The 17,717-nt window shown below is 35.3% G+C and overlaps 3 protein-coding genes across 4 annotated transcripts in view; 2 read left to right on the forward strand and 1 right to left on the reverse strand.

The window, feature by feature from the left end:
- mRpL47 (mitochondrial ribosomal protein L47) overlaps window positions 1-17,717 on the reverse strand; it is a 116,035-nt gene that overhangs the window by 23,556 nt on the left and 74,762 nt on the right. The gene's annotated exons all lie outside the window — the stretch shown is intronic.
- LOC138708891 (triokinase/FMN cyclase-like) overlaps window positions 1-17,717 on the forward strand; it is a 98,491-nt gene that overhangs the window by 12,138 nt on the left and 68,636 nt on the right. The window lies entirely within an intron of this gene.
- The window catches only part of LOC138708895 (E3 ubiquitin-protein ligase Mdm2-like), a 33,541-nt gene that overhangs the window by 2,212 nt on the left and 13,612 nt on the right, over window positions 1-17,717 (forward strand). Inside the window, exons 2-7 of one of the 2 annotated variants that reach the window (XM_069839203.1) lie at window positions 2,739-2,871; window positions 3,262-3,299; window positions 9,903-10,025; window positions 10,457-10,596; window positions 11,883-12,071; window positions 16,011-16,082. In XM_069839203.1, coding sequence (XP_069695304.1) covers window positions 2,739-2,871; window positions 3,262-3,299; window positions 9,903-10,025; window positions 10,457-10,596; window positions 11,883-12,071; window positions 16,011-16,082 — 695 coding nt within the window. The remainder of the gene's footprint in view (window positions 1-2,738; window positions 2,872-3,261; window positions 3,300-9,902; window positions 10,026-10,456; window positions 10,597-11,882; window positions 12,072-16,010; window positions 16,083-17,717) is intronic. The other variant, XM_069839204.1, reaches the window with a different exon arrangement.

The following is a 17,717-nucleotide window of genomic DNA, read 5'->3' on the forward strand; positions in this document are numbered from 1 at the left end:
TTTAAGACTAGAAACCAAACTGAGTAGAAGGGACTATTTAAATATAAGACTTTTTTCATGTCAAAATAAATGAGAAATGTAAATTATTAGGAATGCAAAATGGGTCTTAAACAATTATAGGACTGTTTACCCTGGTACTTAAAGTTTTAAAAGGAAAGAGCATCAGTATGTGATAAAATGTCTAAAATACAAGTTAGACCTTTTTAATATGGAAGCATGGAAAGTAAACATGTGATGGTTTGTAAGGAATAAAGTATTACATGTTCTTAAGTCCTTTATTCTGTGTGTAGGCCTACTCGATTCAAAAAGTACTTAGGATATTTGGTAACACTCTATAAATGCAGTCAGGAGTCTTATTTGACTTTAACCGTTTTACCAGATTGTAGAGAATTGTTTCCACTTTCAGAATATATAAAAATCTCATTTTCACAAAAAATTGACTTAAGTCCTTTTTCCTCCCGGCCATAGAATTTTGTTGCAGTTTCGTTCATATGTTCACGGTAATTACTAATTAAATACATGAGGTACATTAAGACACAAAAAGGCTTTAAGTAGGCCTAAGCAAAATCATAATTATTGTTAATTCATTTATTTTCTAAAATACATTTGATCTATTATGAAACACATAAATTACTAAAAATTTGTGAAGTCCAATGACTATGGACTGGGGTTCGAATCCAGGGATGGCAGAGTCGTGTTGTGGTGGGAAAAGTCAAGGTTCCTGAAGGTTATTATCCCGTTTTTCTCCATTTTAATATACATTATCATTACAAAAGCATTAACCAAAAACCAAAATGGTGTCAGTGTGACAAGAAAGCAACCAGTTGGGCTTCAACAAACATTCCTAAGTAAAGGACCAATAAGGCACACAGTAAGCACAATTGAGGCCACTCCTTCGTTCAGAGGAGTAAATGTAAGTTAAAAGAAGGTCTACATTTAGTATGTAAAAAAAAACGCCCACTGATGATCATTGTTTTTCTTTTACTATTTGCATGGCAGTAGGCTGATACGCAGATTCGACTATGTAATATTAAGTAAGTATAATAACTTGCTTATGTTTGAGTTGTCCCCCAAATAAGATGTGGTGGATTATTTATTAGCTGTTGAAAGCTTCCCTCAAACTGCGTACACACATTTCCATAGCAGATAGACAAATACAAAATAGCTACCCGAAAACTTACTTGTAATGTAGCATTAATAAATAACAGTGTATAGTACTTGAAGAGTGTCATTGAGTTATTATTCTTGAATTCTTACCGTCATGTGACAGTGAGTAGAAAGTTGATGTGTTGGGTTTGATATGAATTTTTAGTGTTAGTGTACAACAATCGTTAAGAAATGATAATTTTACCACCAGTAAGTAAGATGTGATGTCCTTGTTAGTGTAACTAGTTTGTTTTTTGTGTGTTGGATTCGATATTAATTTTAGTGTTGGCATACAAGAGTTGTTAAGAAATGATTTGAACAGGGACCATAATTTCACTAAATAAGAAATTGTGAAGTCCTTGTTGTTATAATTTGTTTTTGATGTGTTGGATTCGATATGAATTTTAAGTATTAGCATACAAGAGTTGTTAAGAAATAATTTGGACAGAGACCATAATTTTACTAAATAAAAAGTGGTAATGTTCACCATTCTCTCCAGTGCATCCTTCACAAGACAATTTCTTCTCAGTCAATGACCAAACCAGTTTTTTTTCTCTTCCTGATTAACCTTAAAAATACTTTAATTATAATGGCGGTATACATGCAAGTGATTTATATTAGTTCATTACCCATATTTTCTGGCTGCTCCTACAAGGACGTAATTTGCTGGGATTCGGAAACAGTACTGCTGATGAAATGGCTACTGGTACATAAAATTCTTGCAAAGTATAGCAATACATGTCCGCATATTAGTAAGAAAATTTACATTGCATTGCTTAACATCACTAGGAATTAGTATATTGCCTCGTTCTCCATATTTGTATGACTTGAAAACATGACAGATACTCTGGTGAATAGTGTTGCGATATACATAAGAAATGATTTTGGAAAGCCATGAGTAAATTTCGACGATGGCAAAGATGTATAGAATAAGGGGGGCAGCTTATATCAGTGAAAGTGCAGGAGCCAACTTACATACTGTACCACTCTAGCTAGATGGAGTCAGTCCAAATCGTTTCTGAACGACTTTTATGTAATTTTATTACAAATGATTAGCATTCTCGTTTATTGTTTTTTTTCTAAATAACGGTTTGTAAGATTCAATTGAGATACTGGCAATAAAATAATATTTGCTATAAAATTCTGAGCTGAATTCTGTGAACCTGGACACTCATAAAGACGTTATCTCAGAGTATGGAGCATATAGACATGCAGATACTCAACAGAGCAGCAAATCAAGGAATACAAATAAGTGAAAGAGTATATTTGTTTCAAGAAGCCAAATTAAACTGTTGGTGTATGGCGAGATAGCCTGGATTGGTTTACACTTTTCAGATGATGGTCATCTACTCTGAAATCGGCCAATAAAAGTTGTAGACCAGATATACTGTTCAGAAACCAAAACTTTCATCCTGGCCTCAAAGAAAAAAGGACTTGCAATGTATACTTTTTAACGTTTGTAATACATTTTGTGTTTCTTTGAAGAAAATGGATCAAATAACTGGTTGATTTTTGGACACACTCCATACACCAATAGTAACATGTATGGTATTTTAATGAATTTGGTACTTTTTTTAACTTCCAATACGAAGAAGAAGAAAACAAACCCTTATCAATGAAATCACAAGAATGTATAAAGACAACAAAACAGCTGCATGGACCAATTAATCTTGCTATGATATCAAGGAGTTATATGAAGACAAATTGCATTCTTTATAGCATAAGGTCAGTTTTATTCATAGTTCATGCAGGTAATTTGTGAAAAGTTTTGTAGTGACTGTGAAGACACTGCTTTGAGTAACACAGCAAACTTCATTGTATTAAATTAATGGGCTATAATGCAGTTGTTACTCCAGGATATTCTTAGATTTATCTGCATTTTGTGCCAGACTTTGACTTCATATACGAATTGTAATAATAAGTGTTTGGTGTTCAGTTTTTGTTGGAGCACATAACAAAATAATACAGTGACTTAGACTGCAGATTCGAAACGGGTTCTGTTGTTAGACGGTAATTCTAGCTTCATCTCAGATTGGAATTGCATGTAACTACCTGAACAGCGAGCAGTTGCCATTTGCAGCAATATTCATATTCATGATATGCCTTTGTTCACAGCCTAGAAATGAGCTTGAAACGCCCAGCAACTTCAGAAGGTAAAGTGATATTTTAGTTATTTACGTTACAAGACCGTTATGTAGAACTTAAAATGCGAGCATGGAATTTAACTAAAGGAGTGACAGAGAGTTTAGTTATCCATGTGAGCATGTTGAGTTCTTATAACGGTCGTGTATTGTACAACGTTTTATGGTATTTTGAATCGTATATCTTGAGAGAAAATAAATTAATAATTGTATTTTGCATTTGTTGGAACAGAAATTATTAAGAATTTGTTTGTAGATATAATAACAATTGAGAAATGTCTTAATCAGTTACTATGATAGGGAAAACGTCATAATCGGTTACTATGATAGGAAAATAAAACAAAATTGTTTACTACAAATGGTTTTGTCTGAGATTAATTTGTAGAAATGGATTGCATTGAAATTCTTAAATTACAGGAAAAAGTTTTGAGTATATAATTATTGTATAAAAATTCTGCAAAATGTTTATTCTACAAATTAGTGAGGTGTTTTTGTTATTCATACAACAGTTACTGACAGGATTTTTTTTTTCATGTACATTCCGATAGTATTTTGTTTTCATTGTTTGTAAAGTAAAAGGTTGTAGCCTGTTAAGTGTAAAATAAAAGGTGCTAGCCCATTAAGCCATACTTTACTTACATAGATGCACCTGTATTAAACAATCTTTACGATTCAAAATACCTTAAAAGTAATTAATAAATATTCTCGTACTCATATTTGTTTCGTGGTTTTTAATAATTACCTTTCACTTTGTATTGCATTCTCCATCCAGATTTTGATTGATCCTAAGAGAGTTCTGTTCCGTAGGGAGATCAAAATTTGCTTTTTATTCTCTTCTAACAAGTAACCTGAACTTTTCGCAGAGGGCAAAGGAAAATTCACTATTAGTCTTTGCAATAGTAAATGCTTTGTACAAGGTGCGACAGAGGAAACACATGTTTTTTTATCGGCTAATACTCAGCAAAGAGGAGGGGTGGGGATTTCCGCTGCTTGCTAGTAGACAGCTTCGATCATACAGTTCAGTAGCCATGGCGCTTCAATTGTTTGTCTCTGAAACTTATACCTCACTCACCTGACTTGTCCGTATGTGATTTTTTTTTTGTGGTGTTACCTCAAATCAAAGGTCTACATAAACAAACCCCGCAACATCCAGGTACTGAAGCATTCCATTCGCCTGGAAATTGCTAATGTGGAGGAAGAAATGTTGGGAAGAGCAATGCAGAATTTCGAAGTGAAGTTGTGAGAGTGTATACAGAAGGAAAGGCGCCACTTGACGGTTGTTATTTTTCGGAGGTAATTCAGAATTGACGGTTGTTATTTTTCGGAGGTAATTCAGAATTGTCAACAAAACTACACTATAGGATACATGTTTTATTTCCGTGTAATTAAATTTTGTTTAACTTGCAAATCTACTGAGTTATTGTTATTTGAAAAACATGCGTTTCCTCTGCTACACCTTGTATTATAGAAAGGGCACCTGATAGCTTGAAAGTAGAGACTAAAAAAGGGCTGGATTTGCTATATAAACATAATTGCATTGCCACATTTAACTTTAATTAACATTGTCAACCCATAGTATGTCGTACTACATAAGGAAAATTAAGGATTCAACACAAAAATTACGTAAAATTAATAATGTTGCACAGTAATTATTATCTAGAAGGTGTTTAAGATTAGTCGATGTGACATATTATGTCTTCAAATATAAATTGTCTATCCTGTTCAAATTTCGAAGCTCTCACAAACATAATTTAACTACAATCATTCTTGTCACTTCATTTGGATTCACACATTTCCTGGTGCTGAAAATCTGTTATTGAATGTTACTGACTTCACACTCATGATTATTTTGTTCAATATGGAATTTTTTGTAGTTGTTCTTCCCACTAATTTATATAGTTTTGCACTGGTTGCACATTCGCGATGAATTAACCAGCTAATTTATTAATTATAATGCAAATGCAGTATTATATCAAACTCTCTATCTGTAGGCCTATGGCACATTATTAAACAATAACTTATCAGCCACTGATTAACAATATGTCTAGCTTTACATGTGGTTGAGGAGCCTGGCTACCTTGAAAATAGAAGTGGGAAAATCTTGTGGTCATTTTGAGATACACTTTCAAAATCTATACTCTGTTCACTCTTAGAATGGTTCCCAATGTAATCAAAACAAATTGCATCCATCTGCTGACTGTACACTATTTCTTTGTGAATAGAATGTCTTGCGGTCACTGGCATGTGGTTAATGTTTACATTAGGACCCAAATTAATAGCGGATAGACTTTAAAGGCTTGTCTTACTGAAGGCTAATGGAATAACGGCCTACTATTGCACAAAATTTACACAAGCAAATGTGTGATAAAATCAAGAAACAAAATAATATTTCAAAAAGTATTTCAGTAATGCAACCTGCCTGTATCTATTTTCTTTTATGTCTACATTTGAAAATAAGCTCAGCAGGATAGCATTATATATACTGTAGGTACTGTATTATTTTTCGCATATGGACTATTCCATCTCAAATCATCCGAAATGTAAGAAATGAAATGTAACTTCTTGTATCTGTAGATAACTGTGAAAATGCATTGTGCTGAGTTTGAGGCATCAGAAGGTAATAGTTTTGAAATGAAAAAGTTCATATTTATCATATTTTCGTAAAATTCGCAACTTCCAATGTTATATATTCCAAAAACTTCATCTGAATTGTTAAAATCATGGTTTATTGTGATGCATAGAACTTAAGTGCATGCTGATGTATAAACAGTTTTCTTAATTTTTATAGTAAGTGGAGGAATTTAGATTTTGATGTCATTGCCAAGAAAAAAATATTTTAAAAATATAAATGATAAGATTACGTTTTATCATATTTTCGTAAAATTCGCAACTTCCAACTGTTATATATTCCAAAAACTTCATCTGAATGATTAAAATCATGGTTTATTGTGATGCTTAGAAGGTAAGTGCATGCTGATGTATAAACAGTTTTCTTAATTTTTATAGTAGTGGAGGAATTTAGATTTTGATGTAATTGCTAAGAAAAAATATTTTAAAAATATAAATGATAAGATTACGTTTTTAAATATAAACGAACCACGTATTTTATATTATTTTAATGGTAAATTGATAGAGATATATCTAAAAAATGATTAAAGAAATAAATATCTAAAAATTATTAAAGAAACAAATACACGTGGACTTTCAGTTGTATCTTCTTCAGCTAAAGAAACCATTTCCCGTCCAAAAGTTGTCTAGAAGCTAGGGGAGGGAAGAAAGGAAAATATCAGATTGATGTCACACAGTGTGATAATTGCTGTATCAGTGAAACAAGTGCTCAAATACATCGTCAAATCTCGGCATTTGAAAATATTTTATTCCATACCTTCCAAAATTATTACCATACCATCAAGCAAACAATTTATAATCCCTCTTAATAATACAAGTGTTGGGGAACGTGAAACTAACCCATCAGATGGTGGTAAAGATCAGTGATTATCATTTGATTTGATTTGTGTAGTTGCCACTAGAGGGCAGAGTAATTAGTGTTGAATAAAACATGGAGTGATATAACAAGTGTGCATTAGTGTTACTACCCACATTTGGTGCCAAAACTCGGAACAACCAGGGGACCTTTAGATGGAAGCAAATCACAGGTACATGTGCTTTGTGATGCATCAGAACGAGCATATGGAGCAGCACTCTACATCCACAACAGTGCTTCTGATCACCATACTGTCAACCTAGTTTGTAGCAAAAATCAACTTGCACCAGTTAAAAGCGTCACTTTACCACGCCTAGAGCTACTTGGAGCACGATTACTATGATATTTTTGCGAGGTCACGAACCTTGATATATGTGAAGCAGTGCTATGATCTGATTCTACATTTACTCTAGGTTGGGTACGTCATGATGCCATTCAGTAAGACCTTCATTTGCAACTGAGTGACAGAGATACAAACTCTCAATCACCTGTCACAGTGGAGAGACTGCCCTGGAGAAGAGAATCCTACTGACTTGCTGTCAAGAGGTGTCACCGCAGACAAACTGAAGGACTCATCATTATGGTGGCATGGATCTTCCTGGCTGTTACGCCCACCTACTGTTGGCTACATCATACACTGACGGTGGACCTTCCTTTACCTGACGCAAGAAAGGCTGTTCTGCAAGTCATCACAGAAGAAACTCCAACCTCTCTTCTCGACATAGAATGATACAGCTCCTTCAGGAAAATGCTGCACACTACAGCTTGGTTTCTTTGTTTCAATATATAGAAGCACAACTTCAGGTGCCCTATCTGCATCAGAACTAACAAAGGCACGCCACTATTGGTTAAAAATGGTACAGCAAACACATTTTAAAATGGAATGTTATGCTCTTCTGCAGAATGTTTCACCTTCCACAGAATCAAAGATTGCACGACTCAACCCCTTCCTGGAGGACGAACTTCTATGTCTAGGTGGACGCCTACAGTTTGCATCCTTACCCAAGGAGCAGCGTCACTCTATTCTTCTTGATGGACGACATCCATTTAAACAGTTACTGATCCAGGACACACATATCCACCTCCACCACTTTGGAGTTAGCATCATTCTGACAGAACTAAGATCAGAATTTTGAATACTCAGAGCAAGACGGGCAATAAAACATGTGCTGTATCACTACCTCCCAAGCAAGATTGCAAGGAATCAGTCTCTACAAAAGATAGAAGCTCCAGTGTCCACAGATTGTGTATCACCATTGAAGGCGTTTAGCATCACAGATGTGGATTTTGCTGGACCTTTGTTCATAAGACAAGGCAGACTTATACAACAAAGGCATACATTATTCTATTTATGTGTGCCACAAAACATCCCGTGTACTTAGAATTAAGCTCTGACTTGAAGCCAGATAGATTCCTTCAAGTCCTGCAGAGATTTGTAGGGAGACTTGGTCTGCCAGACACAATGTAATCTGATAATGCCACCACCTTCCATGTCATGAACTCTGACTTGTGCTAACTTCAAATAAAATCTACCACTACTTAGCTGATAATGGGATTCACTGGAACATTCATCCCTTCCCGTGCGGCTTGTGAGAAAGGATGATAAGATCCATGAAGTGCTGTCTACAAAAGGTGCTTGGACGGTCACAGATGAACGGAGAAGGACTAAACACCATCTTGGTTAGCATTGAAGCTGCACTCAACTCATGACCTTTAATGCAGAGTGAAGAAACCTCAGAAGCATTTACTCCTGCTCATTTCCTTGTTGGAGAACGGTTCACAGCTCTATCGACAGGACCAGCACCAACAGCGAGAAACTTAGCGAAGGAATACAGACAGCAGCAAAAGACATTGGACGACTTCTGGACCAGATGGCAGAAGGAGTACTTCGCCTTGCTCCTAAATCACCATGAAATCCGTCAAATGAAGACACTTTCAACGACCCTGAGGATAGGAGATGTCATCATACATCAGGAGGATATGCGCTTATGCCATATGTGAAGAAAAACACACATCGGCAGGCTCCATGAAGGAAGAGGCCGCAAAATCCGGACCATCATTCTCAGGACACCAGAGGGTACGTCGATCTCCTGCCCAATTCAGCTGGTCATTCCCCTGAAGGTTGACCAAGGTGGGGAGGATGTTGGGGAAACGTGAAGCTAACTCACCAGATGGTGGTAAAGATTAATGGTTGTCATTTGATTTGATTTGTGTAGTTGCTACTAGAGGGTAGAGTTATTAGTGTGGAATAAAACATGGAGGGATATAACACAATGCATTCGTGTTACTACCAACATTTCCCACAACAAAGATTGTCCTCAATAACTTCTTTTATTTAAAAAAATTGGCAAAGACGCTAAAAGTAAATTAAATAACCATATCAGTTTCTCTGTATACAGTAAAAATAATTATTATATCTTAATATAAATGTCCAGTGTACACTTCAAAATGACCTTTGGTTCATTGTTCTGCAGTGAAGGGTTCCCGAGTTCTGAACCTTGAAATTGGCGCAATACTCTAAAATTTGTTGCTGAAAAACCCTAAAATTGTTAGACTTTCGATAGTGAAATTTTGTAAATACACTTTTCTCTTTATGAATAGAAAAAATCAGAGTATAAAGAAATGCTGAGGGTTTTTTTGCTGCTCAATTGCATAATAATATGGAATGTCCTATACTATTCATTGTTAGTGAGTGTAGATGACTGATGGCATTAGTCAGATCACCATGAGAGTTACGCACATATTAGGTTAATAAATGATATTATTAGCATATTGTAGTAGAGTTAATAGCTCTGGATGAGAAAGGTAGTTTTAAAGGTGGGATAGTTAGTGAATAGTGGAAATATTGTTTCTCAACAGATTTGCAGTTTGACAATGTCATGTATTGTGTAGTCTTTCTTAAATAGATGAGTAATCTAATGCATCTACATGTTTAGGCCTGTTCTGTAGGAAATTGCGGATAAAATTTTCCTAACCAAAAATTTCACCCATTTAAGTATGCTGTAGGTTGTGTTATAAGCATATTAATCACTGAAGTAGAGCTAGTTATTTCTTAAGAATTTCCTATATATTTTTTTTGAATTACAAAGTGATGTGTATAATGAAAACTAATTTTCCTCTCATATGTATAGGTGCCAGTTGTTCTGTAGAAAAACTGCCAAGATTAAACTGGCACTTCGTTTTAGAAGATGAGTCTGAACAACCAACTGATGAAGATGAAGAGAGTATTCACAGTATTCAAGCACGGGAAACAGGTTGGTGCATAATTGTATGTGATTTGTTTTTTTTATTTGCGATCCTTTGCTAATTTAATGAGCTGTTGGTGCTAAAGTGGTTTTAGTTGTACCAAATTAGCCAATGAATGTTTTTGGTAATGTTAGTTTTTACCATATTTATCATTGATCCAAGGTTTGTAGGTTGAAATCCTGACGAAAGTGCTGGATTATTCTTCTCTCTCCTCTTTCTCTTCACATTATTATCATCTCTTATTCTCTACATTCTTCTCCTTTTCTTCTTTCTTCTTCTGCTATAAAGTCAGCTTACTCATTCACCCATTGAACTGTTCAATTGATTAATGATATTTTTGTAAGTAAAGTGTGACTACTTTGTAACGTGATTGTTGAGTTTGTGTCTTCAACATTGTTACCTTGGTAGTCATAGAGTATTTTCTTTTTTTGTTACACAGATTATGCCAAAGATACGAGTGACACCACCACTCACAGTGATTGGTCTGATGACTTCAAAATGAGGGTCGAGTATGAGGTGGCAAGTCTTTCTGAGAAGGAAAATCCGTTCGGTGATGGAAGTTTATCCTCCGACACTGACGTAAGTGGGATAATTTCACACAGTATAGCAGGGACAGTTACTTTTGGCCGATTTTCTAGACTTTTCACGCAAAAGAGTCCAGATTTTAAATTGTTCGATAATTTAAAAATGGAGTGAGATTATTTAAATTGAGATTGTAAGATTAAGCTCACTGATTGTCCATTAAGCTGTTTCGAAAATTTGTTAACTGGCCAAAAATGACTATCTCTGCTGTAAAAGGTAATTCTTTAACATCTATTTCAATTGTAGAGTTTTTCTTACATGTAGCCTATAATGGAACAGTAATGAAATGAGAATCACAGATATAGCCTAGATATATCTGATTTACATATAGGTTCTCAACTTAATTAACATAGTTCAAGCATACGTACACAGTCCCAAACTTACGCGCTTCAGTCACCCAGCGATATACATCAGTACCAGATGTTAGCAAGAACATCAGCTGATCTGACTTTATAAGTACTCATTCTGTATGATGTCCATTATCACCTTTCCTATATATGTACAGCGGATGATCAAATTATTAGGGACACTTGGTAAAAGTAGGAATTTCATCTTCAAATTCACATAAAACACAGGTAATTTGCATTTTCTCAACTGGAAAAGCTTTATTACTCTGTTTTATAAACAATATTAATACATATTTAATTATGTAGTAAAGGATATGGAATGAAATAAACAAGAAAACTAATATTTTGTCACACATCCCTTTGCAGCAATTACAGCTTTAACTTTATTTGGCATACTAGAAATGCATTGGATACAACTGTTTTTAATTTCTTGGCCGTGATGCCACACATTGATAAGTTTTTCTATTAAAGATAGTTTATTTGTAGTAATTTCTGAATGAACGTGGCTCTTCATTAGCTCCCAAATATTTTCAATCAGATTAAGGTCCGGAGAGTAACCAGGCCAATCTAGAACCCTAATTTTGTTCTCAAGACAGGAATTTGGTCACCTTATTTGCCTTGTGACAGGGCACAGAGTCGTGCATGAGTACAAAATAACCATCAGGAAACATTCACGGACTTGTGAAAGAAGCCGTTCCTTCAGAACCTTTATGTATTGATATTGTCTCATTATTCCTTGAACAAAATACAGGCAACCAGTTCCATGACCACTAATCACAGACCACACCATGAGGTGTTGATACAGCGTCATTAAATAACCAACTTAAAAAAAAAAAAAAGAACTGGTGCTGGCGTTCTCTGTAATAAGCCATGAGCTAAGCTGTAGCTTGAGTCAAGATGAATCCAGTTTGGTAAAGTGATATTGTATCTTTGCAGGTTATAATGCGTTCACCTACAATGGTTGTTTTCTGTGATGAGGAGCCAAGCCTCCTTGACAACAGCTCAGACAGCTCAGATGTGCCATTGCTAGACCCTGAGGTACCCCGAGCAGACTATTGGACCTGTGTGCAATGCAAAAACAAGAACAACAATCCTCTGTTCCGATACTGTGAAAAATGTTACAAGGTAATAATGAAGTCTTTCACTTAACACTGTTAAGATAGTAAGCCACCATTGAGCAGGATAAGAAAGTAGTATGCAAAAGACTTGGTCCCATTTCACATAAATGTATTATTCTTGAAATAGTGTTTTTAATTGTTTGGCAATGAAATCATAAGCTCTTCCCTATGTGACGCCTCCTCAACCACACCAATATTTAGGCAAGGAACTTGGAAAACCAGAATGAATTCAGAAAAGGAAAAAGAATTCCAAATTACAATACCTCCCTTTATTATAATTATCTCTTTCAAAAAAAAAATTCAACAACAAGAATATATCTCTTTAATTACGATCTCTATCTTAAAAGGGCATTAACAAGAAAACTTCCGACAATAAGTAATAACATCTCCCTGCATTATAATATCTCTTAATATAGAATAACAACAAAACCTTCAGGGAAATAAAACAAATAACCAAACTATTTCATTGAACAACAACGCCCTTTTACATATCTTTTAAAAAAACTGTTAACCCACTCATGTCCCATCTCACAACCACAGTCTCAAGTTCCCGGTGTATACTTATCGGATTCTAACGTCAATTTTAAGTTCGCTGATTCCTCCAGCTGAGCTGATTCCACGTTCTTAATCGTCCGTTTCAGGGCCAGTCGAGAACTGACTTCCCGTTCCAAAAACGATCACTACCCTATTCCCCTCCCCTTGAACATTCAAGTAGGAGGTGGAGGTAGATCGACATATGCGCACCAAAATAGCTAAAGTTTTTGATACACCGGGAATGATGTTCTAAAATATATATAGAGGAAAAAAATAGCTAAATTTTCATTCTGTCGGATAACAATATAAAAAGGCAAGCATACCGTAACACCTACTAGTGTCAGCTTAATTCCATGTGCAATTAGCATATCTTTTACGTGTACATTGGTGAGTAAAAGACTAGTTAAATATTAAATCAGTTATGTTCCAGATTGTCAACATAACAAGCTTCCACAATCATTATGGTTGTGATATTTATTATTTAAAGTCGAAAATAGAGTAACAATGAGTTTGAACATCATCACCTGTATTCATATACAAAGATTATCCTCAGTCATACAGTAGTTGGCATGCTTGTTTCGCGACCCAAGTAGTTTGAAGTGAAGGAATTTTTAGATGGAAAATTCTGTTCTTTTCCATTGGACGAGAAATTAAAGAGGTCACTAAACGATACTATAGTATATTGATAGATAAATAAGTAGAGAGAGCATTTTGTGTTCAGGTCTGTCATTCCTCTATTTAACATTATTATAGAGGTCTACGAGGGGTAGTCATAAAGTTTTAATTATCACCTCGAAAAAATGAAGCTGCGACCATGAAACTTGGTGATGGTGTTAGTCCTTTTCTACATATTCACCCTTCAACGCGACACGTTTTTCCCAACGATGGATGACTTGACAGAGGCCTTGGTTGTAGAAGTCTGCATTTTGGCTGTTCAGGAAACGTTCCACCTCAAAAATCACCTCCTCGTCATTCTGGAAATGCCTGCCACGCAATGGTTTCTTCATCCGAGGAAAGAGGAAGAATTCACTGGGTGCCATATCAGGAGAATACAGGGGTGGAAACACGTGGATTTACCACCGCCGAAAAAGGCGAAGACCCAACCATCATCGGGCAAGGTGATGCTGAGTGTTTTTTGGGACATCCAAGGTGTGGTGCTGAAAATTATGCTCAGAAGGGGCAAACTATCACAGGAGCATACTACCGAAATCTCCTGACGAGATTACGGGAGGCTATCAAGACGAAGCGTCGCGGGAAGCTGTCCAAGGGGGTCCTTTTGCTTCATGACAACGCCCCAGCTCATTCTGCACAGGACAGTCACACATGCTGCTTCTTTAGGCTATCAAATTTTGCCTCACCCCCCGCATTCTCCTGATATGGCATCTAGTGACTTCTTCCTCTTTCCTCGGATGAAGAAACCATTGTGTGGCAGGCATTTCCAGAATGACGACGAGGTGATTTTTGAGGTGGAACGTTTTCTGAACAGCCAAAATGCAGACTTCTACAACCAAGGCCTCCGTCAAGTCATCCACCGTTGAGAAAAATGTGTTGCGTTGAAGGGTGAATATGTAGAAAAGGACTAACACCATCACCATGGTCGCAGCTTCATTTTTTCGAGGTGATAATTAAAACTTTATGACGACCCCTTGTATGATATAGTAGAGAGTTTTCACACCCTTTTGGTATGCTAAACGGTTAACATTATGTTGACATCATTGATGAAAAGACCAGAGCCATTCACTTCACATTATTTCAATAGAGAAGCAGCTATCTCTAGGTGCATAATGTGGACTTGCACAAAGTTCCTACTTCGGTGCTAAAACATGGCATCACATTTGAGATTTACCACTGTGGAAAATATTCATCTACATGATTAACTCAAAAACCTTGAGTGATAGAAACATTTTGTAAAGAGATCTGAAATCAATCTGAAGATTTTTGTCAGAAACAACCAAAAACGTTCCTTTGTTTAACTTGCCATGATGTGGAAACCAGTAAAGATTTTGAGAAGCAACCACTTTTAAAGTATTTCCATTCTTCCTCAACATTTCTCACTTTGACTCTACTCATCTAAAGTGAAAACTAAAAAAGTTTGCCTCTTGCCAACTTTTGAAGGTGTAAACATCTAAATCTGTGCTTCAGTGGCTGGTCATGATAATATCTTTGAAAAATATTGGAGTGCAAGAGGTCAAATGACTTCATTGTCAAATGCCTGGCATTAGAAAACAACAACATCTATTCTGAACAGATCACATCGAAGTTAGTATTTTTTCTCATTTTTCAAAAATGCTTTTCAATTTCGAATTTTTTTCCTTGTTTTCCATAGACTTTGAGATATCAATTTAAAAAAAAATTGCAACGCGATTATCATAGGAGCTATTTCGATTTTTTTTCTATGCTTTTCTTGGATATTGAGGTATCAGTTAAAAAATTACAGCACGATTGATTATTGTAGGAGCTACAACATGATAAATGTTTAATGGAGCAGGAAGTATTGTATAATATGGAGCCTTACATTGAAGGAACACATGCACTGATCCCTTATAATTCTTTCCGAAGTTTTACAAACGTGAACATACGTTACTAAATACGATACTATTGTTATCAATATAACATTTAGCAGACCAGTAGGATGTGAAAACTCTCTAATGAGTGGGAACATCCCAATATTTCGTTTCTCACAATTTCCTTCTCCCACTCACGTCTGTAATTTTTATTTTCTATTACATTAAATATAAAGAAAGTATTGGCATGCTACATAAAGAAGTAGATTTCTAAATTTTTATGGAAATGCACGTTTTTAACAGTCTTGATTCTGGGAATGTAGTTTCAACATGCTGCTTATCCATGTTTTTCAGACTTCGTTTCTAAACCATTGTCAACATACACTTAGAGTTAATTTATACGTGAAATATGTACATGAAATGTTAAATTATAAAAGTATATTATTGAAAACTGTGAGAGAACATCAAATGTCTGTTTCGACGTTAGATGGTTCGTAAAAAAAAAAAAAACAGTTTGCTGGATGTAGTGAAGCGAAACTAACATGAAATGAATGTCCTTTTTCTATTCCTCATCACAAACTTTCATATTCAAGCCATTGCTACATTATTGCAACTTCAAAACCTCTTTCACAAAGAAGATTGTTTCACGTCTGAAATAGGAGTGTCTACAATTTCTTCAGTACATAGTTCTCTTTCCTGTCTTGGTAGGTTATTGGAGGACATGTTTCATGCTACGGTTTCATTCAGAAAATGAAGATTTTGTTCCTTCATCTGAATGTTTACTTCGTTATTTCAAGAGTATGTTGCATTCGTTTTCGAGTGTTTCACTTGTTTAAACAATGGAAGAGTAGTAAAAAGTATCGAGTGTTAGCAATTTTCTTTATTCTTGTTTTATTTTGAATCGGCAGAGGCTGTTATGTGTGCAGTGCAAACGCTCTAAGAAGTTTCCTTGCTTTTCCTACTGTGAGGTTTGTTTCAAGGTATGTATTTCATTTCCTTAAATGTGAAAGGCTGTGCAGTGGCAGAGAAGGAAAGCGTTGTTTGTAGTAACATCAGTGTGTGGATTGTTGACTAATTTCGTTTTCCAAATGTGTGTTTTTGGATATGTCACTGTTTATCTTCATGGATACACCAACTTAATTCTCTGTCTTCGAGATGAAGAATAGTTAATATTGAGCAATAGAAGAGGGCATCATTGATGATAGAAGTTATTTTGATAAAGATAAGCATGGCCATTAAAATTGAATTTAACTGCAGATTTTGATATCTCTTGAAAAATAATTTCATACTTATATTTATTACTAACATATAATATCTTTTTACTTAACTAATATGGCAGAGTTGTATTATGTTTGTATTATGTAATGTTTGTATTGTAAGCATGGCTGAAAAGCACATAAGACATGGACATCAGAATTTGGGTCCTGTACAAAGTCCTAATAAAAATTTTAGGTGGAAACAATGTCTCACGAAATGGTGTTTTGAAATACATCACTCATCCATTGTAAGTGTTATGCAATCTATTGTCATAATTAACTTCAAATTTGATAACTGAGACGAGAAGTTAAAATTATTACATTATTAATGTCTGAGTCTTAAGTAAGTGGTACGATTCCTTCTCTGTTTCTTCCATTTCCTTTTGTTTTTTGTCGAGAAACGAAGAAAAAGTGTGAACTTTTTCTTTGTGGATTTTTGGAACTGTACAATATACAAGGTGAATCTTAATATGCGGGACTCACGTCACCAGGGGTGAGAACAGAGGACACACCAAAACAATGAAAAAATGCTACATGAACATGCGTCCATTTGTACTACGTTTCCGAGTTATGCAGTCGTCATGTAGAATCCTGCATTCTTTCAAATGAAAATCCAGTGGGTTTAAGTCTGGGGAACGCGCAGGCCATTGAGTGGGTCCTGCACGTCCTATCCACTTGTTAGGAAATAGTTCATTCAACACAAATCTGGACTTTTATTTGTGGGGCAGTGTACTCAGAACCCATTCCCACTGTTGAAATACTTCGTCACCATTTACAAGATGGCTGCCAACAAATCTGACCAATACTTGATACATATGAAAGAGTGCGAGATTTTACACGACGACGACCGCATGCTTGCATTCAAGCCACAGGGGGTCATTTTGAGCATTTCCTGTAAAGTTAAGCCTCTCTGTCATTATTGCAACAGAACTGTACTGATAACTTGGAAATGTTGTACAAATGGACACATGTTCATATATCATTACTCCATTATTTTGATGTGTCCTTCCTGGTGATGTAGGTCCCACATATTAAGATTCACTCTGTATTTTGTGTTCTGTGAAGTGTCCTTGGATGGAATATTCGTGTTTGTCGTCATTGCTTCTTTTTCTTTTTTAAAACTTTTTCTCCGTCACTCTTGTGATGATTTATTACTTTTTTTTTTTTTTTTTTCTTTTTTGCACTTAGTATGGATTCAAGTACATTGCTTGTTAGTCATATCATTAATTTAATGGGGGTCTGTCAATATAGATGGCTTCTGTGTATTGCAAAGTTTATTTAATTTTGAAAATGTAAAATATAATTTTTTTAAACAACTGCAGACATACTCCCAAGTTTATCTTTGTGAAAATACTGACT

This window comes from Periplaneta americana, chromosome 11 (assembly GCF_040183065.1).
Source record: "Periplaneta americana isolate PAMFEO1 chromosome 11, P.americana_PAMFEO1_priV1, whole genome shotgun sequence".
NCBI lineage: Eukaryota > Metazoa > Arthropoda > Insecta > Blattodea > Blattidae > Periplaneta > Periplaneta americana.